The following is a 26,602-nucleotide window of genomic DNA, read 5'->3' on the forward strand; positions in this document are numbered from 1 at the left end:
CCCGCGGCGCTACCAGGCTCGGCCCCGCCCCCTGCGCCGCGCGGGGGCGTGACCAGAGCGCGGGGGGCGTGTCCAGCGCCGGGGGCGGAGCGCCGGGCGCACCTGGGCGACACCGCCCCGCCCCTCAGCCGCCGCCGCCGCCGCCGCGGGGACGCGGGCGCTTCTCCGCTCCCGGGGCGGTGGGGTCCGGCCGCGCCCCCCGAGCCGTGGCGGCGGCGTCTGCAGCGGCAGAGCCCCCCTGCCCGGGGGGGGTGTAGCGCCAGGCTCCGAGGAGGAGGAGGAGGAGCAGGAGGAGGAGGAGGAGCAGGAGCAGGAGCAGGAGAAAGGCGGCGGCCGGGTTCCGCGGCGCGGCCTCCGCGCCCTCCCCGTCCCGCTCGCCGCCGGGTGGGCGTTGGGCTTCCGCGGCGCGATGTCGGCGCGGCGGCGGCGGCGGACGGCCGCCGAGGAGGAGGAGGAAGAAGAGGAGGAGGAGGAGGAGGCGGCGGCGGGTAGCGACAAGGTGAGAGCGCGCGGCCGGGGCCCGCGGGCGGCCGGTGGGGGCAGGTGCGCGGGTGCGCGCCGAGGGGAGGGGCCGGGAAGCGGCGCGGCAGTGTCCCCCGCCCCCCCGCCGCCTTTCCACGCATCGCCGGGCCCTGACTGCGACACGCGTGGGGCTCCCCCCTCCCTCGGGGAAAAATCCTCCCCGCGCCGTGGCGGGAGCAGGGGGAGCGGGCGACGTGCCAAGGGGCCTCCGCGCCCGGCGAGCGGGGGGGTTGAGGGGGCCCACGCGTGTCCTGCCCCTCCCCGAAATGGGAGCGGCCGTTTTCTCTCTGGGCCCGCAGCAAAAGCTCAGCGCCGTTGGCCCGTTCCCCCCTCGGCGAGGTGGCCGCGCCGGTGTGGCGGCGGGGACACAACCCCGGGCTGCGGGTAAAGGCCGTGTCAGCACTTCCCCGGCAACCGTTCCTGCTTTATGGCCTTTGAAGTGCCAGGATTCACCTCTGGCCCGGAAAGGACTTAACGTCTGGCGTTTCTGCTAAGGCAAGAGGTTTTTGAAATACTACGTCCACGCATCAGGTTCATTATAGTGGCAAAACAGCCACGGTGCTGTTCTTTTGTTTGGCGTGGAGTTGAGGCTTATCTCTACAAAAGCCAAGCACATCATGGTTGCTAGTTGTCTGAATAAAATAAAAGACATGTTCTCATTTCGGTAACTGGAACTTATTTTTTTTTAAAAAAAAAAAAGCTTTCTCACTGCTGAATTGAGTTTGCGATACGTACCGGAGGGTCACCAAGTTGGTGACTGTTAAAGTTGCGGGGTGTGCGCTCTGCCTGGGATGTCGTGGTGAGGAGTTGGAAAGTGAAACCCAAAAGTCAGTTTTCATTCTGCGCTTTGGTTGCGTAAACTCAAAAGCCAACGAACTCGAAAATTTGCAGGACTGTGCTTCATTGAGGGCATTTGTGATCAAATGAGGTGACGTTTAGCTGTGCAGAGCGTACTTCTCTCTAGAGGAGATTTAACTTTTAAACGTGATTTCTTGTAGCAGTGTGCTCAAAAAGCTGTTTTTCTGTGGAGTTGTTCAAGTTTGCTTTATTTTGTAGGCTGAGTTCATTTGTGAGGTGTGCTTCACAACGAGCTGCCTCCAAAGAATTCTTCCCGTTCAAAGCCTGTGCTCTCTGGACCTCAGAAGGGTGCACCTAAAACTTGCTAATATTATTCTTGGTTTACCTGTGTGATTTCCAGCGTGGTAAAAGCTGTTTGTGCCTACAGGCCTGCTGTGCTTTTACTGTAGCCGCCCAACCGGCCGGGGTTTCATCTGGTTTCAGGTGATGTTGAACAGAAAGGACTCTGCTGCTATGTATGTGATGTTGGTTACAGGAGCTGGATCTCAGTATGCTCAGTAGATACGGAAAGCCTTTTCCACCACATAGAAGCCTTTTTGATGGATTATTTGGGGGACCCTCCTTGTTCCCATTAGAGTTGTTCAACCTATCTGCGATGCGCACAGCACTGGTGACTCTTGTTGTGGCTTCTAAGTGATGCTGAGGATTTATTTTTACATATTAAGGTGTCTTTAAGTGCCGTTGGTAACTGTAATGATAAACCAGCATTTTATATGGAGTTTTCTGTCAGTGGGTCGCTGTTAGGGTCTCTGTTTTGAATATGAGCGCACAGGTAATGTCTGCTCTAAGTGATTTGATGGGAAGCATCTGGTTATCTGGGTTCACAGATGCCACATTATTTGTCGTCTTTGATGGTTATCTTTCTGCTCTACCTCTTGCCTGACCTTTACCACAGGTGGATAGCTTATTGTCCTTTGGCTATTTTGAGACGACCTATTTGACGTGGTAATTGCGTATTTGGATCCCAAACTTGTTCTTTTGTTCGTAACAACTCAGGGTGGCCGTGATGGGGTGGGTTTCCACTGCTTCCTAATATGCAGCTCAGAAATAGCACCCTCTGCCTCACTTGTAATGAAGGAGGAAAGTTGCATCCTTTCCTACAGTAACTGCTTTGTGCTGCCTCTGCTCTTGTTGACCCAATTAATTCAGACTTCCAGATAGGGAAAGGTGACAGGCTTTAAAGCGCCTTGTTTACCGGAATAGAGAGGTGCTCTGTGCTCACTGAAGAACTCCACAGACAATAAATGTGTCTGGGGAGTTTTATCTTTTGTACTTTCAGTCCCGTTTTCAGTATGTAATCTGATCCTTTTTTGTTATGCTTAGTATGTCCACAGATGCTAACTTTCTACTGAATTTAAGGGAAGCTGGTTTTTTTTTTCTCATTTGCTTGATTTTTAACCACTACCTGGAAGCAACTGGTAGCCATTTCTACATCCATATAATTTCAAATTAATGTTAACTTCCTTGTTTTTGTATGACTATGGTATGCCCTCTGTGAAGCTTCTTCCTGAAGTTCCTAAGCTCTGCAAGTCATGCTGTCTTCAGTTGCTCACGAGCTTGTTGAGCTGATGATTTTTTGCAAAATTCCCATGAACACACCTTTGCTCTGCAGGGCTTTGCAATTTCATGAGTTTATTGTTTCTTTGCATTATCCTGTAGCATGCAGGGGTGATTTTTTTCAGTTGTCCCTTTCTTATTTGCTGCTGCTTGCCCTGGACACCCTTTTCCTAAGAATGTTTTGTCAAACTACCTTCATAAAATTCTACAGCCCTTGGGAGCAAGAGGAAGGGTTTGGCATTCAAATGCTTAATACTTATAAGTCAGTTAAAGTTTTACAGTTCGATGCGTGTTTGTTCATGCTTCTTTTAAAATTCCAGTTGCTTGCATTCTTTACTAAAAAGCTGGTGACGCTGCTTTCAAATGCTTCAAAAAAAAATAGTGTTTCCTGGAAGTAATCACAGAGTTATTCCTCTGTGTGCTGTGCAGAGTTGTCAGAGTAGGACGGGGAGGGGGTAGTGGAGTCGTGTTGCATTGCTGGCCGTGGGAACAACTGCCTGTTTGCCTACGGTCATCATTAATTCCTTGTAACTAAAACAAACCCAGAATCACTGTCTCTCTGATGGTGTTGAAAAAGCTGTTTCTGTTCCGGGAGACAGCCCTTCCAGGGAATCAATTGCCAGATAAGTTGTTCAGACTTGTGAAGCTGGGCTTGGGACTTGGGTCTTTGATGCCCAAAAGCTCCCAAACCTGCTTGGAGATAAATGAAATTCCTGATAGCAATATGGGTTATGGTGGAACGGTAGAGTCCGTCATGGATCACTCAGTTACTTCATTTGACTTACTGCTTTTGAAATATCCTGGAAGAGGGTCTGTTTAATTTTCAGAGAGAAGTCGGACCCTCTATGCTGTCCACTACAAGTGTGGTAATAATAATAATAAGGGCTGACTGTTTCCAAACCTCTGTTTTCTTGGAAGTGGCGGTGAATTAGTGCTAATGTAGATAGTGAAGGATCTGTAGGTTTCAGTCTTCAACTCAGTGTGTGCAGTTCTCTCGCTTGTGTTTCTGCATGTGTCAGGCTTTAACAGTGCGGAGAAAAAAAAAAAAGGTTTCCTTATTCAGGATCTTCCAACACTCTGATATCTTGACTTCAGAGGAAGGTATCAAGGTACGTCTAATTAAATATGCTACAATGTGGGCTAACTGACCTATTGACTTAATTGTAAAACTTGTGAGAGAGACTGCAGAAAGGTCAAAGCTAGAGGAGAAAACTTACTTTAAGTAACACTTACACAGCTAAAATGACAATAATTAAATTCTTTTGCTTGCTGGCTTTTTTCACGTAAGCCTCTGGAAAATGTCTTCATTTTCTCAGTTGCTCTTCATGTAGATGCTGCATTCTCAAAGAAAAATGTATTTGCTGTCTGCTTGGGAGTTTCTTATTGTATCCTGGAAAAAATGCAGTACAAGAAAAACATTGCAAGTACCTTTGTAACTAGAATAATTCTTGTGCGTGGTTCACTCGGCACGCGTTAATTGTAGTGGAGGGCGTGTGGTACGAAATGGCAATTCAGATGCGTGTGTCCTTTAGATGATGAAAGGTTGACATGTCTATTTTTTCCTGCATGAAACACAGCTGTATTCTGGTAGCTGTTGCGAAGCAGCCAGCAAGCAGAAATCCACATGGAAGCTTAATTTGTGGCAAGATGTCACATTTGAACTCCTGTTAGGGAGGTTCAGGCCCTTGACTGTTTGAGTTCCTTCTTGCGTTTGTTCCTTTAAGTATTTGTGGTCTTGTAAAGAAGATTTAGCTTAAGGATGAAAGTCTTGTCTTCAAGAACACCAAAATTAAAACAAAACAAAACCCTACAACTAAATAAACCTTTGTCTCAGGGTACTTTGGAAATGATGAGAACCGATGAGCATCATCGTATGTGTGTTTATTAGGCGCTGAGATGTTTGTGGTGTGTGAATAACTGTCGTGTTTGCCTTCGTCCCTGTACTTGTTAAGCCTGCATCATCTCAGCCTTGTTGGACTTGTATTCCATGAGCTGATCAGATAGGTTCTCTTGAAGGACTGTGTGCCTTCAAATGAAGAGAAGCCAGGCAACAACCTCATTGCAACATCCATCTGTTACAGAGACTTGGGGTGTGAATCAAGGAGGCAGGAGTGGCACACATTCTGCATGTAAAAGGCTCTGTCACCTATAGTTTGAGAACTCCAGGAAAAATGAAAACACCTCGGATCAAACATTTAATCTGGAGTTGGGGTTGAAAGGTGTCTTAGTCACTTAGGACAGTACAAGTTCTACTGTGTTCAACTGACCTTTGAAAACCTTGTAAATACCTGCTCACGGTACGAAACCCATGGCATCGCGGGTCCTTGTTGTACTGTGTGTTCAGCTTGGCCAGATCCCAAACCTGAAGAGTGGGAGGAGGAAGGACTGTTTGGTTTTATACTGAACTCAAAACTGATTCTACAAGGTCAAGTTGAAGTAGCAAGACTCTTGATTTTGTTTTTTTAATTATTTTTTGGGGGGGAGGGCTTTGATAGTGATTACCTTAGTGTTTCCTTCCATAATGATTGTTGTTATTCGTGTCAATAAACTGGAATGATTATAATCAGTCATGTAAAATAATTAAGAAAACAATTAACAAGAAAGACTTGTCCCCCAGTGATGGGGGACATGCACTTCATGATGCAGAAGACAAGTAGCTTTTAGTGAGCAACTTCCTCTTTGGCTTCTGACTTTGCAAATTAAATGCCTTATTAAGGAAATGGTTGTGACCATTATAGCAATTAACTGGAAAAGAAAATATTCAGGGTCGTTTTGAGGTATGTCACAAAGGGAAGCTGAAGATAGTTGGGGTTTGTCTGGTTACTATAGCAATGTAAAGCTAAAAAATTACCAAATGCACCAAGTTCTATGCAACTTGCAGGTTGCAGCAGCCAAGCTCCCAGTAGCGGCTGTATGAAGCATGAGCTACTGAAAAACACATTGGATAGACACAGACTCCTTCTTCAAGGTGTCCAGATACTCTGAAAAATGCCACGCACCTGTGAATTCAGATGTTGGAAATGGAGTTACTTCTAACAAGTTTATGATTGCATAACTGTCAGTTGTGTGTTAAATATCAGAGGGATAAAACTCAGTATGAATTTTTAAATTCTTTTTTTTTTTAATGTTTAAACACCAGTTAAGTGCACAAACATTTTCTGCAATACCAAAAGACCCAAAATAGAAGAAAGTTTTGGGGATATTCTTAGTTCTGAGTGCTTAAAACAGAGAACGTCTCTGCCATGTGCAAGCAGGGATTAATATTAAAGATGCTAAGTCGTGGGTTTAGGGCCAGGATTAGCGCCCATCATCTGCACAGTGAGTAGTGTCTCCTAGAACTGTCCAGCCGCCTTGCTGCACTCCAGTGCAGGTCACAGCAGTTGGAACGTGGCTTTGGGAGAGACCTGTGATTCCCCTCCTTCCCCTCGCCTCACATCTGTAGCTGATTTCTGAAGCTCTGCTACAACACTATGAGAAACATCTCTGAATAACAAGATTGCAAGCACGGTCATTTTTTTATTTATTTCTGTGCTTTTTCAGGTGTTCTGAAGCCTGGACCACAGTTGGCATATTTGCTCTTTTTATTTGAGAATTTTTAGTCTGGACCACAGCGTATTCGCTCTTTTTTACTTGAGAATTATTAGACAGAGAATGTCTAATAGTTATTGAACTGTGGGGTTTCAAGGAATAGGGAGAGGACTGATGATCTTTTTCAGAGAAGCGAATGATGTAAGCTCCACTCAAGAGTTTCGTCATGGGCACATGCATGGTACAGAACGTGAATGAGAAAAACACGTTAAAAAAAGAGAATTGCTCTTCCCCCTGTTACCTCTGCCCCTCGAGTGGCCCCTGGGGGGATCAGAGGCGAAGGCCAGCACCGGGTGGGTGTGGGGGGAGCCAGCCTGCAGCACCCTGGGCCCCGGGGCCCCACCGGACTCCCCCACAGCCGCTGGCCCTGGGCTTCGGCCCTGGCTGTGCACCCCGAGGGCTGGGAGCCTTGTCTCCTCCACCCGTGGGGTTTACAGAGCTCAGGCACTGAGGCACTGGTTACACCGAGGTGTAACTGCCTGGGAAAGGCCGAGAGGAAAAGGCGGGAGCCTGTAGGCAGAGTAACCCTGCGGTGGCTGTGATTGCAGGGCACCTTAACTCTGTCATGTCTTGTGGAGGCGGCAAGAGGGAGGATATACTTCTGCTGCCTTCCAAAAACACTCAGAACAAGGGAAGAAAATAATATTAGTAAGGAAAAGTAGGGAAGAAGAGCAGTCACGTTCTTGGAAGTAGATTAAGGAGAAAGAACTGAGATCTGCAATGAGGAAGTTAGAGGGAGGCTGAGAAAGAGCAGTACAGCGTGGTGAAAGAAGTTTCCAAGCGCAGTTACTTCCCACTCCTCAGAGAGGTTAAGAACTGATGAACCTGAGGTGGCAGGACAGGCTGGAAGCTGTTTGGGATTGTAAGGAGGTGAGGCAAGCCAGGGCAGTCAGGAGGAAGTTCAGGTCTCAAGAGAGGCAGACACTGAGCTCAAGACAGCTCTCTGCCTCGCTGCCGCGCCAGGGCTGAGTGCCACACTCTGACTCCCTGGAGTTGTGGTGTTTGCAACATTAGAACAAGTGAAGTAAATCATACTGGGTTCAGTTTTGGGCCCCTCACTCCAAAAAGGACCTTGAATGACTCCAGCGTGTCCAGAGAAGGGCAATGAAGCTGGTGCAGGGTCTGGAGCACAGGTCTGATGGGGAGCGGCTGAGGGAACTGGGGGGGTTTAGTCTGGAGAAGAGGAGGCTGAGGGGAGACCTCATCGCCCTCTACAACTCCCTGAAAGGAGGGTGCAGAGAGCGGGGATGAGTCTCTTGACCCAAGGAACAAGCGCCAGGACAAGAGGGAATGGCCTCAAGCTGCGCCAGGGCAGGGTTAGACTGGCTCTTAGGGAGTATTTCTTTGCAAAAGGGGTTGTTGGGCGTTGGAATGGGCTGCCCAGGGCAGGGGTGGAGTCCCCATCCCTGGAGGGGTTGAAGAGTCGGGTTGACCCAGCGCTGAGGGATCTGGTGGAGTTGGGAACGGTCAGTGTGAGGTTCATGGTTGGACTGGAGGAGCTTCAAGGTCTTTTCCAACCCGGATGATTCTGTGATCAGCACCCTTAGTGTTGGCTTTAAATGCAGGAAAGATAGTCTTGACAGTATACTCTGACTGTTGGTGACAATTTGTACGTTGTCACCAAATTATGTACTGCATGTTTTGTGTTGGGGTTAGACACACAGTCTGGCTAGATGATGTCTTCCCAAGTGGTTGTTAGTGAATACTGAAGAAACAACTGCAGTGATGGAGTCATAGAAGAAATTATTCTGAGTAATACCATGTCCACTGGACACTTGGTGACTTCACAGTTTATTTTTGGATCATTCTTTTCAAGCTGGAGGGTTCAAGTCATAATGTATGTACCTATGAGACTACGCCAGCAACCTCTTTTCATTGTACAAAGGGAGTGTTTTTTCATGCATCCTATTTCTTTTTTTTTTTCTTAATGTGGCATTAAACCACCAGAAGACCCTTCTCCTTATTCCATAAAAGGTTAGTTTGAGGTGTAGGTGAGGGAATGTGTTGGAAGGTTGGGGATTTCTGTTAAACTCATGTGTTCCATGTCAGCTGTAGTATTTCTGGAAACATATATGCTTATGCTTACGTGCGTGGGTTGAAAAAATGCCCAGAATATGAAGTTTCTTGAGCACAGGTAATGTCACAACATCTGAGTACTGGCCTTCTTATAAACATTTATTGGGATACACTTGTCTCCTGCAACATCTACAGTTTTACTAGTACACCATTGTTAACCTTTTTAGAAGGTAATGTAGACATTATTGGTTCCTAAAGTAATGTTTATGATTCTGAATTCGGCCTTCTGACATAATAACTAATAGTCTTACATGTTGTGTTGGTGTTCTCTTTTTTTTTTGTCATAGGAAGTGGATTTGGAAGAAAGACTTCATGAGTTGGATCTTAGAAGTGATTCAGATGTTCCTGATGTTCCTCCACCAACAGACAGCACTCCAGAAATCCTCAAAAGGGCTTTGTCAGGCTTGTCTGCTAGGTATATTAAAACAAACAGCTCTCAAATTTAATAGCTGCTGGCTAAAATTCTCACAGATTATGTTGCAGTTTTAATTCTTACAGATTGTATTGCAGTTTTACATTTCATATGAAAAACATGAAAATTCAAGGATAATTTTTGTACTGGAAATTATTGATTTCTTTATGCTTTGATAGTCCCTTCAGTGTGATATTTTTTGCAGATACCTGAATATTGCCCTTTGCATGCATTTCGAAGTAAACCACTTCAGTGTTTAGCTACAGTTTACATAAACATTTGCCATTGCTCAGTCTAAACATTGCAACATAACAGGCTAAAGAATAGTCATTGGGTTTAATATCCAGAATAACTATTTGTGGGGGTTATAATAAACTGATTTACTACATCCAAGGTTAAGGGGGGGTGGTATTTGTGTGTATGAAAAGGGAAGAATTGTAAATTCTCTAGGTGAGCTGTGCTAGCTTTTTATGACAGCATTTCCACTTCTCAATTTTTCTTTACGGTTAGATACAACATAGCTGTTATTTTCATACTTTTAGAGCAATGTTTAACTTTTTCCTGCTGTCTCTTCAAAACTAGGTTTTTGCCTCCAACCCCTGTTCACAGGACCTTAAGGACTAGCAAGTGTGTGTGGGGGTGTGTATGTGTACAGCTAGACAGATAATCACGGGGACCTGTATATTCATGGAGGCTAATGAATACAGTTCCTAATATAATTTTTTTATACAGTCCCTTTTGGAGGTGGCAATTCACTTTACATTTTTTTCACTAATGCAATGACACCAAGTTGGGTGGGAGTGTTGATCTGCTTGAGGGTACGGAGGCTCTGCAGAGAGACCTGGACAGGCTGGAGCGATGGGCTGAGGCCAACTGGATGAGGTTCAATAAGGCCAAATGCCGGGTGCTGCACTTGGGCCACAACAACCCCCAGCAGCGCTACAGGCTTGGGGAGGAGTGGCTGGAGAGCTGCCAGTCAGAGAGGGACTTGATTGACAGCCGGATGAACATGAGCCAGCAATGTGCCCAGGTGGCCAAGAAGGCCAATGGCATCCTGGCTTGTATCAGAAATAGCGTGGCCAGCAGGGACAGGGAAGTGATCTTGCCCCTGTACTCGGCACTGGTGAGGCCACGCCTCGATTACTGTGTTCAGTTTTGGGCCCCTTGCTACAAAAAGGACATTGAATCACTTGAGCATGTCCAAAGAAGGGCAACGAAGCTGGTGCAGGGTCTGGAGCACAGGTCTGATGGGGAGCAGCTGAGGGAACTGGGGGGGGTTAGTCTGGAGAAGAGGAGGCTGAGGGGAGACCTCATCGCCCTCTACAACTCCCTGAAAGGAGGGTGCAGAGAGCGGGGATGAGTCTCTTGACCCAAGGAACAAGCGCCAGGACAAGAGGGAATGGCCTCAAGCTGCGCCAGGGAAGGTTTAGACTAGATATTAGGAAGCATTTCTTTACAGAACGGGTTGTTAGGCATTGGAATGGGCTGCCCAGGGAGGTGGTGGAGTCCCCATCCCTGGAGGTGTTTAAGAGTAAGGTTGACTTAGCACTGAGGGATATGGTGTAGTTGGGAACTGTCAGTGTTAGGTCAATGGTTGGACTGGATGATCTTCAAGGTCTTTTTCCAACGTAGACGATTCTGTGATTCTGTGAAAGAGCATTTAGGTGTGTGATAGATCACCTACCAAAAAACTACCTAGTAAAATGAATGCGTGTAGCACACATACGTTGCATTCCACATAACAAACCAAGGAATATACAGTGTATATTTTAGATGCAGTTTAGGTCTTGCAAGAGTCAGAAGAAGGACCTCCAATCCAGATTACGATTAAAAACTTCTAAGTCCTTGCAAAAAAACTGATCTCCAGTAGGTATCTCCAACAGCAATGTGAAACTACAGTTTTTTGACTTGCTCCTTTTCTAATCTGTTGTCTGTTTCTGTTGTGATGTCTAGGAGCTATAAACAAATGTATTGTTCCCAGGTTTCAAAAAGCATGTTTCTAAACTGCACCAGCTGTGAGCAGAATGTGATGTTCTCTACTGCCATCACACTGCAAGGAGTATCTAGTTCCTATCACTTTCAGAGTTCTCTTACCATGTTAGATGTTGTGGAAGTCTTAAACATCCAAATCAGACTTGTTCCAAAGGGCACTTGCATGGTGATACCTCAAAGCCTGCAACTAAGAGGTGTGGGCGAAACCTTTCCTGTTTCACATGCTTGAAATTCTCCATTGGAGTGTTTGCACAAAGGTGCTTGGAGCGCAAAATTAAATTCTTGGTGCTTTATGAGTGCTAGATTCAAAATTGCCCATAAGTTTAGTAACTATCAGTCCTACCAGAGCTGTTGGCATAATGCGCAATATGAGTGAGTTGCACTGTAACTCTCAGAAATATTGTTTCTCTTTGTATTTGGCCTTTAGAGGAAATAGTATCCATAACTTTCCAGTGGAGAGTTAGTATACAATAAACTTGTCAGCTGGCTTCCTAGATTCTGGAGCTTGTTGTCTTACTGAAGCTGTCTTTCCAGTGCTGTGCTCGTCAACGCCCTCAAGATACTATATGGTGTTTTAACATTATTCTTAAGGGAAGTTGAATTCTTCTAAAAGAGTCTTGCTTACTATAGATATGCCACTGGGAGCAAGCTGCTACTCTATAGCCCATGTCAGAGGAACATAAAGTATCTCTTGCGATAAAGCCCATTGTGCCTTTGTTCTGATACTTAAGGCAAATCCAATTAGCTTTAGCTGCCATTAACCCGCCAATGAATAACATCCTTAAAAATCACATTAATATAGTTGAAGTTTACATTAAAACTGGCATATGATACAGAACTGACAGTGTCTCCTGAATCAGCCATGAAACACAAGGCTGATACAAAGGAAAACATTAGAAAGACTTTCTTTAAGCTATAGTAGGGGGTTTTTGTGTTTAGCAGTAACTTGTGATTAGAGGCAAAGTTCTTGAGAGGAAAAGAGAAGAAAAACTTACTGAAAAGTAATATGAACAATAAAATACAGACTTGACAGCTAGAAAAATTTTCATGGCAGAGTGGAGCATGTGATGAGGTTTTTTTGGGTTTTGTTTGTTTGTTGTGGTTTTTTTTTTTTTTTAAATGAACTGGGCTGTTGATTTTTCTTGATAATAGCCTTTGGAGCTAGGGGGCTGGAGGTGTGGTTGTTGTGGGAAATAACATTTTGGTTACTCTAGAGATTACAAAAAAAAAAAAACAACCAGCAAAGCCTTCCAGTTGTTTGGGTGTTTTTAAAACGAACCCTTATTTTTTTCAAAGAAGGCATTCCACACCTTGAGTACTGTGTTCCGTTTTGGGCCTTTCGCTACAAGACAGACATTGAAGTGCTGGAGCGTGTCCAGAGAAGGGCAGTGAAGCTGGTGAAGGGCCTAGAGAACAAGTCCTGTTAGGAGCGGCTGAGGGAACTGGGGGTGTTATCCTGGAGAAGAGGAGGCTGAGGGGAGACCTCATCGCCCTCTACAACTGCCCGAGAGAGGCTGTAGCGAGGTGGGGGTCAGTCTCTTTTTCCCAAGTAACAAGCGATAGGACAAGAGGAAATGGCCTCAAGTTGTGCCACGGGAGGTTTAGATTGGATATTAGGAAAAATTTCTTCACTGAAAGAGTTGTCAAGCATTGGCACAGGCTGCCCAGGGGAGTGGCTGAGTCACCATCCCTGGGGGTATTTAGAAGACGTGTAGATGTGGTGCCTGGGGACATGGGTTTAGTGGTGGACTTGTCAATGTTTTTATGGCTGGACTCAAATAATCTTAAAGGTCTTTTCCAACCTAAATGATTCTATGGTAACAGGATTTTCTATTCTGCTTTCCTTAGGTAGCCACAAGCAGCTACAAAGGTCTACAAGGGCAAAAGAGTACAGCTAGTTTGACACATGACCCCTCATTGTCACATGTTTTCCTGTCCTGGTTCCAGTGCTCACAAGAGCACAGGACTGCTTTCAATAGATACCCTCTACCTGCCAAAATAGCTACTTTGCCACTACGGAAAGTTGGTGATTGTCTGTTTGTGGGTTTTTTTGTTTTGTTTTCTTGTGTCTGTTACTCCTCAAAGAATCGTATGCTTTTTACTTGGTAGCCTTTCTGTCATATGTAAGCCTTTACATGGCTGGGCCCTCATCAGTCTTGCTGATTATGTGATGCTTTTTGGGGGTCCTGAGTATTTTCACAGCAGCTTCAATTACGGGGTTGATCACAATTGCAATGACCTCTGGGGGCAGGGGGGAGCATGGGGGAAGAAGAAAGGTGGCAAACTTTAATTTATTTTACTGTGTATCCTGTTTAGTTGGATAGTTGGTTGATTCTGTGCTTCTTGCTATGTGTTTTATTGAGCATGAAAATTTCTGGAACTCCCGCTGTTTCTAATACACTTTAATCTCTAGTTAGTAAAGGAAGTGACACTTATTTTCTTTTATAACTGCTTGCTTTTTATTCTTTCTTTTAAATAGATGGAAAAATTGGTGGATTCGTGGAATTCTCACTCTAGCTATGATTTCTGTGTTTTTTCTGATCATATACCTGGGATCATTTATGCTGATGCTTCTGGTAAGTTTGTTTAAATACATTCTGCCATGCAAGAGTTACCTGATCTTTTCATTCATTGTGCTTAAGACAGCTGGAAGCAAACTACACAGACAATTCAGAGCAATTTGTCTCTTATCTGTGTAAATATAAATACCTTTGAAAAGCACTGGATAGATTCACAACTGGGCCTTGTGGATTAAGGACTTCTTATATACTGTAATTATTTTTTTTTACAGTAACTCTAAGAAGTTGAACAATTGTTGCCTTGAAGTTTACTAAACTACTGTCATCCATGTCCTTGTCCAGTTCCCATCCCCTACTGTTACATTCTTTAAGGTTTGTTTTAAAAAAACCCAAAAACCAACAAACCAACACACCCACCCTCTACCCCCCAAAAAACCCCAACCCTAAAAATCAGGGACAGGAGTTTCATTTTTGAGGATGAAGAAAGCAGGCGGCTCTGGTCCACTGTCTGTGGCTGGTACTGAAAGGCTTTCCTCAGGCACACTCCATTAATTCCCTACTTCTCTACTTCAGGGGCTGACCTGTGGCCTTGGGTTTATCTGTAGAATGGAGCTAGATCCCTTTCCAAGGTACAGAGATAAAGTGCATTTTTAGTTCATGAAGTTAAATGCTAGTACTACTAATATTCATACACCCTGCATACCCAGTCAGCCTTTACTGCTCTTTCCATCACTTTTTTTTTTGCTGATGTTTTTATTGAAGAATGGTTTAACTATCTTTCCCAGTCATGGCAAGTAACAGGCAGGGATGTGGCTTCTAAAACACAGAAATTGGGACATTTGGGTAACTGCTTGGACTTTTGACTCTAAGCTTCTTTAACCGTCAAAATGTGCTTTTACTTATGGCCTCCTGTGAAACACCTTTTGGATTGTATTTATAGAATCATTTAGGTTGGAAAAGACCTTTAAGATCATCCAGTCCAACCCTAAACCTAACACTGCCAGGGCCACCACTAAACCATGTCCCCAGGCACCACATCTACACTTCTTCTAAATACCCCCAGGGATGGTGACTCAGCCACTCCCCTGGGCAGCCTGTGCCAACTCTTGACAACTCTTTCAGTGAAGAAATTTTTCCTAATATCCAATCTAAACCACCCTTGGCACAACTTGAAGCTGTTTCCTCTCGTCCTATCATTTGTTACTTGGAAAAAGAGACTGACCCCTACCTCTCTGCACCCTCCTTTCAGGCAGTTGTAGAGGGCTGAGCCTCCTTTTCTCCAGGATAACCCCTCGGTTCCCTCAGCCACTCCTCACAGGACTTGTTCTCTAGGCCCTTCACCAGCTTCGCTGCCCTTCTCTGGACACGCTCCAGCACCTCAATGTCTTTGTTGTAGTGAGGCCCCAAAACTGAAAACAGTATTCGAGGTGCAGCCCCACCAGTATGATCCCTTCCCTGTCCCTGCTGGCCACACTATTGCTGATACAAGCCAGGATACCATTGGCCTTCTTGGACACCTGGGCCATATTCAGGTCGCTGTTGACCAACACCCCCAGGTCCTTTCCCACCAGGCAGCTCTCCAGCCATTCCTCCCCAAGCCTGTAGCGCTGCTGGGGGTTGTTGTGACCCAAGTGCAGGACCCAGCACTGAGCCTTGTTGAACCTCATGCAATTGGCCTCAGCCCATCGCTCCAGCCTGGCCAGACCCCTCTGCAGAGCCTCCCTACCTGTCAGCAGATCAACACTCCCACCCAACTTGGTGTTGTCTGCAAACTGACTGAGGGGGGACTCGATCCCCTCGTCCAGACCATTGATAAAGACATTAAACAGAACTGGCCCCAGTGCTGAGCCCTGGGGAACATCAGTTGTGACCAGCCTCCAACTGGATTTCACTCCATTCACCAGCGCTCTTTGGGCCCGGCCATCCAGTTAGTTTTTAAGCCAATGAAGAGTGCACCTGTCCAAGCCATGAGCAGCCAGTTTCGCCAGGAGAATGCTGTGGGAAATGGTGTCAAAGGCTTTACTAAAGTCCAGGTAAACAACATCCACAGCTTTTATCTCATCCACTAAACGGGTCATGTTGTCATAGAAGGAGATCAGGTTAGTCAAGCAGGACCTGCCTTTCACAAACCCCTGCTGACTGGGCCTGGCCAACTGGCAGGTGCTGTGTGATGGCACTCGAGATGATCTGCTCCGTAACCTTCCCTGGCACCAAGGTCAGACTGACAGGCCTGTAGTTCCCCGGATCCTCCTCCAGTGTATATTCATGGTATACACTGAGTTTGCAATCAGGGACAAAGCTATCAAGAGAGGAACCAAAAAGTAATTAAAGTTAGTGTAGAATTGGAATAGAGTTCTTCCTCTGTTGTACCATAAAGCAAAAAGTCTGTCTTCTAATATAATAAATTGGTCATAATAAACTGGACAGAAAGTTGACATTTGAGACTCTGTAAAAGGAAGAATGGAGGGAAAACCCGGGTTTGTTCATGAATTATTTAATTTCACTGGAATCAAATAGCTTACATTTAAACAAGAGTTGTGCTAAAACCAAATTTTAATACTGAGACTGAAAAGGCCCAGAGACTTGTAGCAAGGGTATTCCAGTGAAGTTTGGAGGGCAATCCCTGAGACTGCTCTAAAAAGTTGGGCGGCATGTTTTATGTTTGCCTGCTACTAAGGTAAGAGGCACAAGCTTCCATGTCTTCAGACGCTAGTGTCCTCTTCCACTGCAAGGTGCAATCCTTTAATGTTGCTCTTGCATATAGCATTTAAGTTTTATAATGTAGGCCAAGCAGAAGAAAGAGCACAAGATAGGGGAGCTTCAAAATTAACTCACCGAGGTGGTGTAAGACTCTTTTAAACTGTGTTCACATATTGAGCAAGATGAAATTTATTCATGAATGCAGGTGGTAAGAGAATACTGCAAAGCCTGGCATGCCGACACGCACGATCAGTGTGGTAGGTTCTTACTCCTGACTCTGCACAGGATTCCTGATGACCTGTGTTTGGCAATACTTGATATCTGGGCAGGGCAATCTGCTCGGTGACTGTGGATTAGACAAAACTGGCCAAGAGTCCTTTGGAGCCCGAAGACAGACAGGAGATAGTACCAGACTTGCATGGACAAGCACTGAAGTAGTGAGATCAGCAAAACAAATTGAAGGCCATGGAGGGTGACATTCAGCCCTGGGTTAGATGAGCTTTGCTTCTAATCATCAATGCTAATTGCCCGTAATGAGATGCTTGCAGGTGGAAGACCTGGGTGTCCAAGTTGTGGTGCACAGCTAGTTTTTTCCATTGGGCATAGAAAATATTTCTTAAACTAAATTTAAAGGTAAAACTTAGCCAAAAGAAATACAAGAGCCTGCTGCTGAACTGTTTTAATAAAGAAGAGTCAGAAGCTTTCCTCTGTTTCACGAACGTATTCTTGCAGCTAACCCAATGTGGTTTTTTCTCAGCATGCCTAGTGGTTTTGAGGTTTTTGGGGGGTTTTAAATGGAACTTTAGTTTTCCTTGGACTTTCTTTGAAGCTGTCTGTTTCTGTGTGGAATTTGAATTCAGAATAATTTCTCCCCTTAATGCAGGTTGCAGTACTACTTACTGCCTTTAACAAACAACTGCAGCATATTTACATAGTTTTTTTTATTTCTCTTGTTTTAGGTCTTAAGCATCCAAGTGAAGTGTTACCATGAAATCATCACAATAGGTTACAGAGTCTACCACTCGTATGATTTACCATGGTTTAGATCCCTCAGCTGGTGAGTAGCAAGCAAGAACATCAATAAGTGGGGATGTTAAACTTAAATCTTCATGTTCTTCTTATCCTGTCATGGTGAAACGATAGCTTTGTAGGTCATGTGCAGACATAAAACTTGACATCTGCCTCTAACACGGGACTCTGGAGTTGTCTTCCACCTGTGAACTTGGACAACACAGTTGACCTTTTACTATTTCAATTTTTTTCCTTGTTATAAATAATACATTTAATATGTAATACTATGTTATATTTAATATCTAATAAAATAATATGCACACATATATGTATGCATGCATATATGCTTTAAGTCAGAATTGAGTATGTGTAAGCTATTTAAAAGTGTGCATAGCCAAATAATCACCTGATATGTGTTACCTGAACTGCTTCAATTTTTTTTTTTTGGCTGTTAACCTTGCACAAGAAATAAATAGAATAGGTACCTTAAAGGTAGAGAATTAAAATAATTTCTCGACACATGTAGGGAATTAAAATAATAACATACAAGTTTTAAATCCTTTCCAATCATGCACTTAATCACAGGAGTTCATAAATATAGTGTTGGGGGATCTTCTGAAAGCCAAAAGATGAGATTAATTTTTCTGTCAAATCCCAGATACTTGTGACAATGTTCAGCTTATATAGGGATGGATAGAACTGGGGAAATCACTCTTCTGAGTTCTGGGAGGAAAACTAAAGGCTTTTGATTAGGGTCAGCATTATGGGAAGGTGTTGGGCACAAGTAGTCTCTGAGGTGCTTAAGGACATAATTCTTCAGACGTGACCTATGTTGTGTTGTTTGGGTTTTGTGTTGGGTTTATTTTTTGAAGGAATTGACATATTTAGGTTATTCCCTGTTTCTTGTCACATTGCTTCTTCACTTCTAGAAGCAACTTTACTGTGTATTGTGGTGGATTCCTGCTGTCGGCTCTTCTGTAAATGCTAATCAGTTCCGCTGTGGTCACTCCTGGATTATCCAGGGGACTGATCTATTGTCTGCTTTACTCCATGGCTTCTAGATCTACAGCTAGAGCAGTGTCACACATGAATGATTCTGCAGTCTTGCCAAAATTTTTAGAGTAGGAGATGTGCACTCTACCACTCAGTCTACTTTGGCAGCTGACCACCATCACTTTATTTAAAGATGTGAAGCCTTGCAAAGTGAGCGTTAACATCTACTAGGGGGATGAGAATGAGTATTGATTGCTCTGAGACTATCTGGAGATCCAGTCTTGAATCACAACTTTTTATCTTCTGTGGCTGACTTTGGTAATAAGCCAGAGTACGTTGCCTAGAGAGATGCATCTCTTAGTGGGTTTGGATTTGCTGTTTATTGGTTTGTATTGAGTGCTGCTGTAGCATTTGAGGATCCCATTATGACTTAGCTCTGTAAAGTTGAGTAACTGAACTTGTTTGAAAACCTGTGACAGGATTCCTTGTGTACTGACTGAAAGGAATTTCTTTGAAGATGCTGCAAAAAGAGATGGCTGAAGGTGACATTTCACCTCAGTTGAACTTTGGGTGTCGACATACTCCCACAAAATTGTTCTGAAAAAGTTGTAGTAATAGCTGCATTTACTAGTTAGTTGATGGATTTAACCCTGTAAGATTATTGCTCAGTCAAGGAAGCTGAAAAGAAAAGTGCATGGTGGAGTGAAGCAGGAGATGTGGCAGTAACTCTTTCAGATGAGAATCTTCCAGCCAGATGGCAAAAGTATAGTCACATTCAGATCTTCAAGCCCCATGTCAGATTCACTGTCCTATAACCTCAGAAGATTCGTTATGCAAGTATCTTTTCTCCTGTTTGTAAGGCAGAAATCACACCTCACCCATATTAGGATACAGGAAAAGCATATGCAGAATTGCTTGTGTCGATATTAATGATAGCAGTTACTTGTTCTATACTTTAAGAAGATCTGAAAAGGACTTGCATAGGTGTGGAGTATTCAATACCGTAGTTAAGTATGAAATGAATTTTCCAACTGTGTTTGTTTTTCTAGTGCAGTTGCTTTAGAAATAAATTACAAAAATTGGCTTGTCAGAGGAGACACTGATCCAGAAGTGTAAGACTGGATTTATACTGGAATTTTATTTTTGTCACATGTCTTTTCTACCCTTCTGGTTTTCTGTGTGGTGTTTTTTGTTGTGTTTTTTTGTTTGTTTTTAAGAATGACACTGAAATATATATATATTATCTTGCTAAAATAACTGCTAGCTGGTTTATGTTGTAGGTACTTTTTGCTGTGCGTGAACTACTTCTTTTATGGAGAGACTGTAGCTGATTACTTTGCTACGTTTGTTCAGAGAAGAGAACAGCTTCAATTTCTAATACGTTACCACAGGTTTATATCTTTTGCACTCTATTTAACAGGTAAGTGTAGGAAATTGCAAAAATGAAAGAGCTTTGTGCTGCATTTATTTCTGTGCTTATTTATTTTTTTTAAAAAAATAATTGCTCCCCAGCTTTACGCACTTTCATTTTCTTTTTCCTCTTGATCATAGAATCACAGAATGGTTTGGGTTGGAAGAGACCTTAAAGACCATCCAGTTCCACCCCCTTGCCACAGGCAGGGACACCTTCCACTAGCCCAGGTTGCTCAAAGCCCCGTCCAACCTGGCCTTGAACCCTTCCAGGGAGGGGGCAGCCACAGCTTCTCTGGGCAACCTGTGCCAGTGTCTCACCACCCTCACAGGGAAGAATTTCTTCCTTAGATCTCATCTAAATCTCCCCTTTTTCAGTTTAAAACCGTTACCCCTCGTCCTATCCCTACACCCCTGATCAAGAGTCCCTCCCCACCTTTCCTGTAGCCCCTTTCAGTACTGGAAGGCCGCTCTAAGGTCTCCCCGGAGCCTTTTCTTCTCCAGCTGAACCCCCCCAACTCTCTCAGTCTGTCCTCACGGGGAGGGGGGGGTTGCTCCAGCCCCTTGACCATCTTCGTGGCCTCCTCTGGCCCTGCTCAAGCAGGTCCGTGTCCTTCTCATGTTGGTGCCCCCAGAGCTGGATACAGCACTGCAGGGGGGTCTCACGAGAGTAGAGTAGAAGGGGAGAATCCCCTCCCTCGACCTGCTGCTCACGCTTCTCTGATGCAGCCGAAGGCTGTGAGCGCACGTTGCTGGCTCACAGTCAGTTTTCCACTCACTACTACTCCTAAGTCTTTCTCCTTGGGGCTGCTCTCCATCCACTCCTTGCCCAGCCTGTATCTGTGTTTGGGATTGCCCCAACCCATGGGCAGAACCTTGCACGTGGCCTTGTTGAACTCCATGAGGTTTGCCCAGCCCCACGTCTCCAGCCTGTCCAGGTCCCTCTGGATGGCACATCCCTTCCCTCCAGCGTGTCCCCACACCGCACAGCTTGGTGCTGTCAGTGAACTTGCTGAAGGTGCCTCGATCCCACTGTCCATGTCCCCAACACAAATGTTAAACAGCACCAGTCCCAACCCCGACCCCTGAGGATGCCACTCCTCTCTGTTTTCAAGGTGTTCAAGGAAACTAGGTGTTCGGAGTTCCATTTTTTCCTGTGAAAAGATGAATATAAATCTTGCGTTCGCTGAGAAGAAAGCAGCTTAAACAAGTAGATGACCTTAAAGTTGAGCTAATAGCAATCGAGGAGTTGGCATGAAGTAATTTTGATCGCTGAAGAGCTGGGTCTTAGCACCTGGATACGTGAACAATGTTTTGGCGGTCTGTGGAGCTGACTTACTTGTATATTTAATTGCTCTGCTGGGTTGAGCTTTATTTTGCAAATGTTCTGCTAGGTCTGCAGCAATAAGATTTACCAATATATTTTAAACTGGTTATTCCAAATGCCTGAGGCTTTATTTTGTTTGCAAGATACTCAGATGCTTGCCTTATGGCAGTCTTGTGGTGTATTGCTTTGTGAACATGTAAATATAGTCCACAGTGTTTTCAGCAATGCAATTAATATTACTTTAGCCTAAAATTAAATCAACTGAAGATTCAGATTGGCCTAAGGGACAGGAGACTGCCATGCTACAATTACTTGTAAAACATATTAAAAAACCTGACCTTTATGATGAACTGTCAATCTACCTACTGTTAATTTTTTTTAAAACCAGATAAAATTTTTGCTCAGTGCTTAGTTCACAAACTTGAAACCAGCTTTGCAGGACTTGACCTTTTTCAGTTGGCTTTGGCTTGAGGAAACTAACTTAACTAATGCCTCGATACTGCTGAAGGGCGGTGAGGGGAGAGATGAGACAAGCTAGTCATGAGCAAAAGCAGGAGGCAGGGCATAGCAGAGCCCCTTGGCGGCAGTCCATTAGCATTGGGGGGTCACTGGGGGGCTGTCCCCAGGGTTAAGGGTCTTTTGGGGCCCTCTGATCCCTCCTGGCACAGAAGGTCACCCTAGGGCAGAAGCGGTGCCCTGTTAGGCACCCAGAATGTTTCTTTTCAGGCAGTGGAATTCTCCAGTGCCTGCACTTCACGCTTGTGTTGTATGCAGCCTTATGCCTGTCTGGGGAAAGGGGCAAGCTCATCTTTTTCTTTCAATTTTTTCTGTTAATTATTCAAAACCAGCTTGTTGACACAGTTTTTGAAGGTGATAGTCTCCTTCCTCAAAATTAATGTCTATGATGGGACCTTTTAAGTAATGAAATGGATGCTCTTTACTGATGTTAACTAAATCTTGTGCTCTAATGAGAACAATTCTATATGTATGCTTAACTGAATGCAAGAAAATGCTCCTAGCAACAGAGAGATTAAAAGCTGCTTCAAGGGAAGAGGTATATCACAGTTCATTGTAATTAAATGTGAGATGGTACAAACTACACCTGCTTTGTTTTACAGGCTTCTGCATGTTTGTTTTGAGTTTAGTGAAGAAACATTATCGTCTGCAGTTTTACATGGTGTGTATTACCCACTTTGCTGTGGTCACTCACGTTGTGAATGATGCTAGAAACAGTCATGTCCCTGAGTTCATAAAATAGCTTAGAAAAGGGGTGTGGACTATGTGCTTAAACTGACAGTAAAATAAAATCAAGTGGTGTTGGGCTGTTTGGTATCTGATTGCCTTGCAGCTGATTATTATTATTATTATTAATTATTAAATCATGGGATGTGGCCTCTATGTCAATAGAGGCTGTCATTGGTGAGGCCTTGTGATTCAGTGTGATACATTTCCCTTCGTGATAGGCTGATACAAAAGAGATCACTGGAGAAAGGGCTGGCTGTGCATCTCCCTCCCAGGTCGGAAGCCAAATAGTTCAGCAGAATGTGGGAAGTGGTTCTTGTGACTCAAGTGTTACTTTGCAGAGTCCCCGCTGAAGCACTATGAATGGAACTTGATCTTAACCCTTATGTGGGAGATTTATTCTGTGATGTTTAACAACAGTTCTGGTCTTCGGCTCTGCTGTGCCTCAGTAGGTCATTAACTTGTTAAAAGAAACCAGTGTGCTCATATCTTGTATTTGTCTACCTAATAAACAGCATAGTAGCTAATCAAGAATATGAACCTTTTTCTTATATGTATCTCATAGGTCAAAAACTAATTTTGTAACATCACAGGTAAAAAATAAAAAAACTCTACCGAAACCCAAACCAAAACAAACCCCCAAAACCCCACTGAACGCCCCCACTTCTATATAGGAATGATTAGCAGCAACAATAAAATAGTAATGCAGTACAGCTCCTGTCTTTAAAGAACTTGAGCAGTCAGGGCATTGTACAACCTTAAAGATTTCCTAAAGCACCAGGGATGCAGTTAACCCCTCTGTTTCTACACAGGTTTAGGTAGCACTTTACCATTGAGGATCCCTAATTCTAGACTAGGACTTAGCTGAGCCCTGTATGAGCATGTAAAAAAATCTTTTACTCCAAAAAATTTACCCTGTTTGTGGGAGAACTTGCCTGACAAGGAGACGCAGCTTTTCTAGGAGAGGTGGTCTTTGCCTTCTAATCCACAAAGAGTCCTCATCTGCAGATTGGCACAAAGTAAATGTATTAATTTGCCTTTTTTTTTTTTTTCTTTTTCCTCTTCTGGAAAGAAGGCAGAAAAAATTTGGTGTCAGTCATATGATTTGGTGCCTGCCATTACATTAAGGTGTGACTACCTAAGAATTGCAGTAAAACAGGGAAGCCATGTATCCCCTGTGTGGCAACACAGTGTTTGGACAGACAAGGAGAGTAGTAATTTGGTTTTAGGTGGTGGTTCAGTATCACTATACAAATACTAAAAAGTTTGCTGCAGAGATGCTTTAACTAAGCAGCAGTTAATATTTTCAGAAACCTTTAGCCAGTTCTTGCACCCTCCCCTTTCAGCCTTCCTGAGTTGTCTTAACTGGAAGTAGATGCTGGCTGCCCCAGGAAAACACATGTGATAAGAGAATTAAAAAAGTAGGACATTCCAAATGTTAAACTGCCCAGGCGTTTAGAGTGCTTAAATTTGGTGTTTCATGGAAAAATGACCAGTTCTTGCTTTAAAAGTTTTTTGAAAATAAGATCTTTTGTAGAATCTTTATTGGTAAACTGTTTGGAAACCACATTACTGTACACTGGCGCTACAGAATAAACACCAATTATGTACTGTAATACTGAGGAAGATGACTGTTTAGATGACCATGCACCTAAAAATTAACACTTTGTTTTCGCTAATCCTGAGAATTTTCACGTTTCATAAGAGGACTGGTATTCTGTTATGAGATATCCACATATGTGTAACATGACTCTTTCATGAGTAGTTCATTGCCATTTTATTGTTACAGTTCTAACTGTCTGTTATATGTATATACAGAATATCACATTGCTCACATTCCTTTGCTGCTTTCATGCTGAAGGTGTATGTCTTATTAAATCAGATGTTAAACTGCACATTAAAAAATTCTGGGTGGAGGTAAGTGATGGGGAAACCTGTTAAAGTTTCAGTACTCGTTTCAGAAAGCCAGCTAACTTGTGATATACTGTATGCACACATCTCTCGCATTATCACTAGAACTGGTGTTTCCTGCGAGCTCCTAAGTAGCTCCTCAAGCTGACATACCAGTATTTATCAAGGTGTATGGGTCAGTGTTTTCACTAACTGTTGTGTTGTTGCATTGTTAACAGTTCGCATGGACTCATGTCACTTTGCTGATCACTGTAACTCAATCTCATCTTGTCATCCAAAATCTCTTTGAAGGCATGATCTGGTAAGGGGACAGTAATAAACTGATTTGTAACTATTGCATTGAAAGGTTGGTTCTTTTACGCAGATCTGGTTAGGGAATAATTGTGGGAACAGTTAAAGCAGCACAAATTAAAGGAGCATTACTGTCTAGTTGGGAGTTGGAGGGATTGGGAGAGATGAGGTAAAGCATACAGGAGAGGAAGCAGAAACCTCTTTAACTAGATTGGGAGCCACAAGTATGATAATTTTGAACAACCACTTCATTTACTTGCAAGGAATAGGATTGCTTGCATGCTTGGTGAAATAGTTTCCATAGCATTTTGCTGAATAGATGAATATCCAGTGATTCTTTCTTAATTACTTGGGAGCTTCAGGTTGCTCAGAGCTATTGAAGTTGGACCATTTAATTTGAAATCCCCAATCTGGCCACCTTCCTTGCCACCTTCCCTGCCCAGATACATTCAGATTACTTAAAATTTATTAAGAGTTTAAGTCTTGGTTATTGTTGGGTCATCTTAATGCCCTATTTCCAGCGATATATTAAATTATGATTATGCAGTTAAAATTGATTACTTAAAACCGCTCCTCAAAGAGAGGGTGTGTTTTCCCACCCCCCACTTCTTTAGGGACAGAGTAAATGACAAGTTGAGAAAGAAGGAAGAAGCACATAGAAGATGATTGTGTTCTTCCAAGGACACAATACTGCACGTTCTCCTTTTTCTTTTCCTGATATATATATATACAACAGATTACTGCAGAAAAGACGTGCTTATAGTTAGAAAGAAAACCCAAAGCCTTTGATAAAGTTTGTATAAAATTCTTTTCATAGTGATCATGTTCATGTGCCAAAAAATGAACCTAGTTGCCTTGTTAGCCTTATTATAAGTTATTCCTTATTTCCACTGGTGCTAGGCAATTTGGCAGATGGTCACAAAATCAGATTTTTAGTTTATTAATGCATCCCTGCTTTGAAAAGGGAAAAAAATAAGAGGTTAGCAGGCTGAAGTAACAAATTCAGATGCTGTCTGCATGCGAGCTTAGAAAGCTAACACAGGCTGCTCCAAACTGACAAGAGGGGGAAAAAACCTGTTCTTTTTTTAAATTTAGGTATCATTAAACTTTTACAAGGAATTTGCTTGCTTTGATGTTACCAATAACATTAACATGTTTATATCTGTTGATTTCCTCTTAACTGTGGTACCAGTCTTTAAGCCTGATAGGAAAAAGCCAGCCTGTTCACATTTGAAGCTCACGCACCAAAATCCTATCTTAACTTGAACTAACATGGATCTGTAATGGTCTTGATCGGCTGAAGACTAAAACCAGTATAGCTAAATATGCTGCTCATGGGAGAACTAGGTGAACGTGTTATGAAATATAATTCCTTCTACATACTACAGAAAATTCCCAGAAAGAAATGCTGCTGTTTCAGTTTCTGCCCTGTGTTTAGCTTTGGGCAGCTTTTCTCTTTTTTCTATGAAACTTTTAATGTCTTTCTTTAGGTTTTTGGTTCCAATTTCAAGTGTTATCTGCAATGATATTACCGCTTACATTTTTGGATTCTTCTTTGGCAGAACTCCATTAATTAAGGTATGTACTTAGGCACTTCCTCACTAACAAGCTTTTACAATTTATAGCATTTTTGATACTTGTTCAAAAATGTGTTCATGGAAAAAATACTTCCCGCTCTACTGCATGATCCACATCTTTGCTAAAAAACAAATTGACTGTCCTGTTTCTGAAGATTTGTAAGTGGAAGCTGGACTTACTGTGAATGTAATGTTGATGTTACAGTATAATACAGTTTGAGCCTATTGCATCATAATTTATAATCTCTTCCTTTCTGATTTCGTATGCAGGTTTAACTGCGTGTTTACTGTACAGAAACTGTAATTTGAAATAAGCTGCTAGGTCATATATATCTGTCTCATTGACGTAGCACTGAGAAGGCTCAAGCAGTAATCTTCCTGTTCTGGTAGAATATGCAAGACCCCACGTAAACGACAAAAAAGAAAGCCATGTATTATTGTTTTTGATGATGCTGTCATGTTAACTTTTGGTTATTCAGTTGGTTCTGATATTAAACTGCTCCTAAATTGAAAAATGTGATAGAAGTTGATGAAGAAAATAGCTTGCTATGTTGGTCTCTCTAGCCCTGCAGTTATTTGCTGTATTAGTTTACCTTCTTACATACAGACTGGCAGA

The 26,602-nt window shown here is 43.5% G+C and overlaps 1 protein-coding gene across 1 annotated transcript in view; it reads left to right on the plus strand.

The window, feature by feature from the left end:
- Positions 1 to 279: 279 nt before the first annotated feature.
- CDS1 (CDP-diacylglycerol synthase 1) overlaps positions 280 to 26,602 on the plus strand; it is a 36,178-nt gene continuing 9,855 nt past the window's right edge. Inside the window, exons 1-8 of the mRNA XM_074867443.1 lie at positions 280 to 499; positions 8,889 to 9,016; positions 13,485 to 13,581; positions 17,184 to 17,281; positions 19,509 to 19,648; positions 22,084 to 22,142; positions 24,337 to 24,419; positions 25,900 to 25,987. Of these exons, the coding sequence (XP_074723544.1) occupies positions 410 to 499; positions 8,889 to 9,016; positions 13,485 to 13,581; positions 17,184 to 17,281; positions 19,509 to 19,648; positions 22,084 to 22,142; positions 24,337 to 24,419; positions 25,900 to 25,987 (783 nt within the window). The 5' untranslated portion in view covers positions 280 to 409. The remainder of the gene's footprint in view (positions 500 to 8,888; positions 9,017 to 13,484; positions 13,582 to 17,183; positions 17,282 to 19,508; positions 19,649 to 22,083; positions 22,143 to 24,336; positions 24,420 to 25,899; positions 25,988 to 26,602) is intronic.

The sequence above is a fragment of the Strix uralensis genome, chromosome 4 (assembly GCF_047716275.1).
Source record: "Strix uralensis isolate ZFMK-TIS-50842 chromosome 4, bStrUra1, whole genome shotgun sequence".
NCBI lineage: Eukaryota > Metazoa > Chordata > Aves > Strigiformes > Strigidae > Strix > Strix uralensis.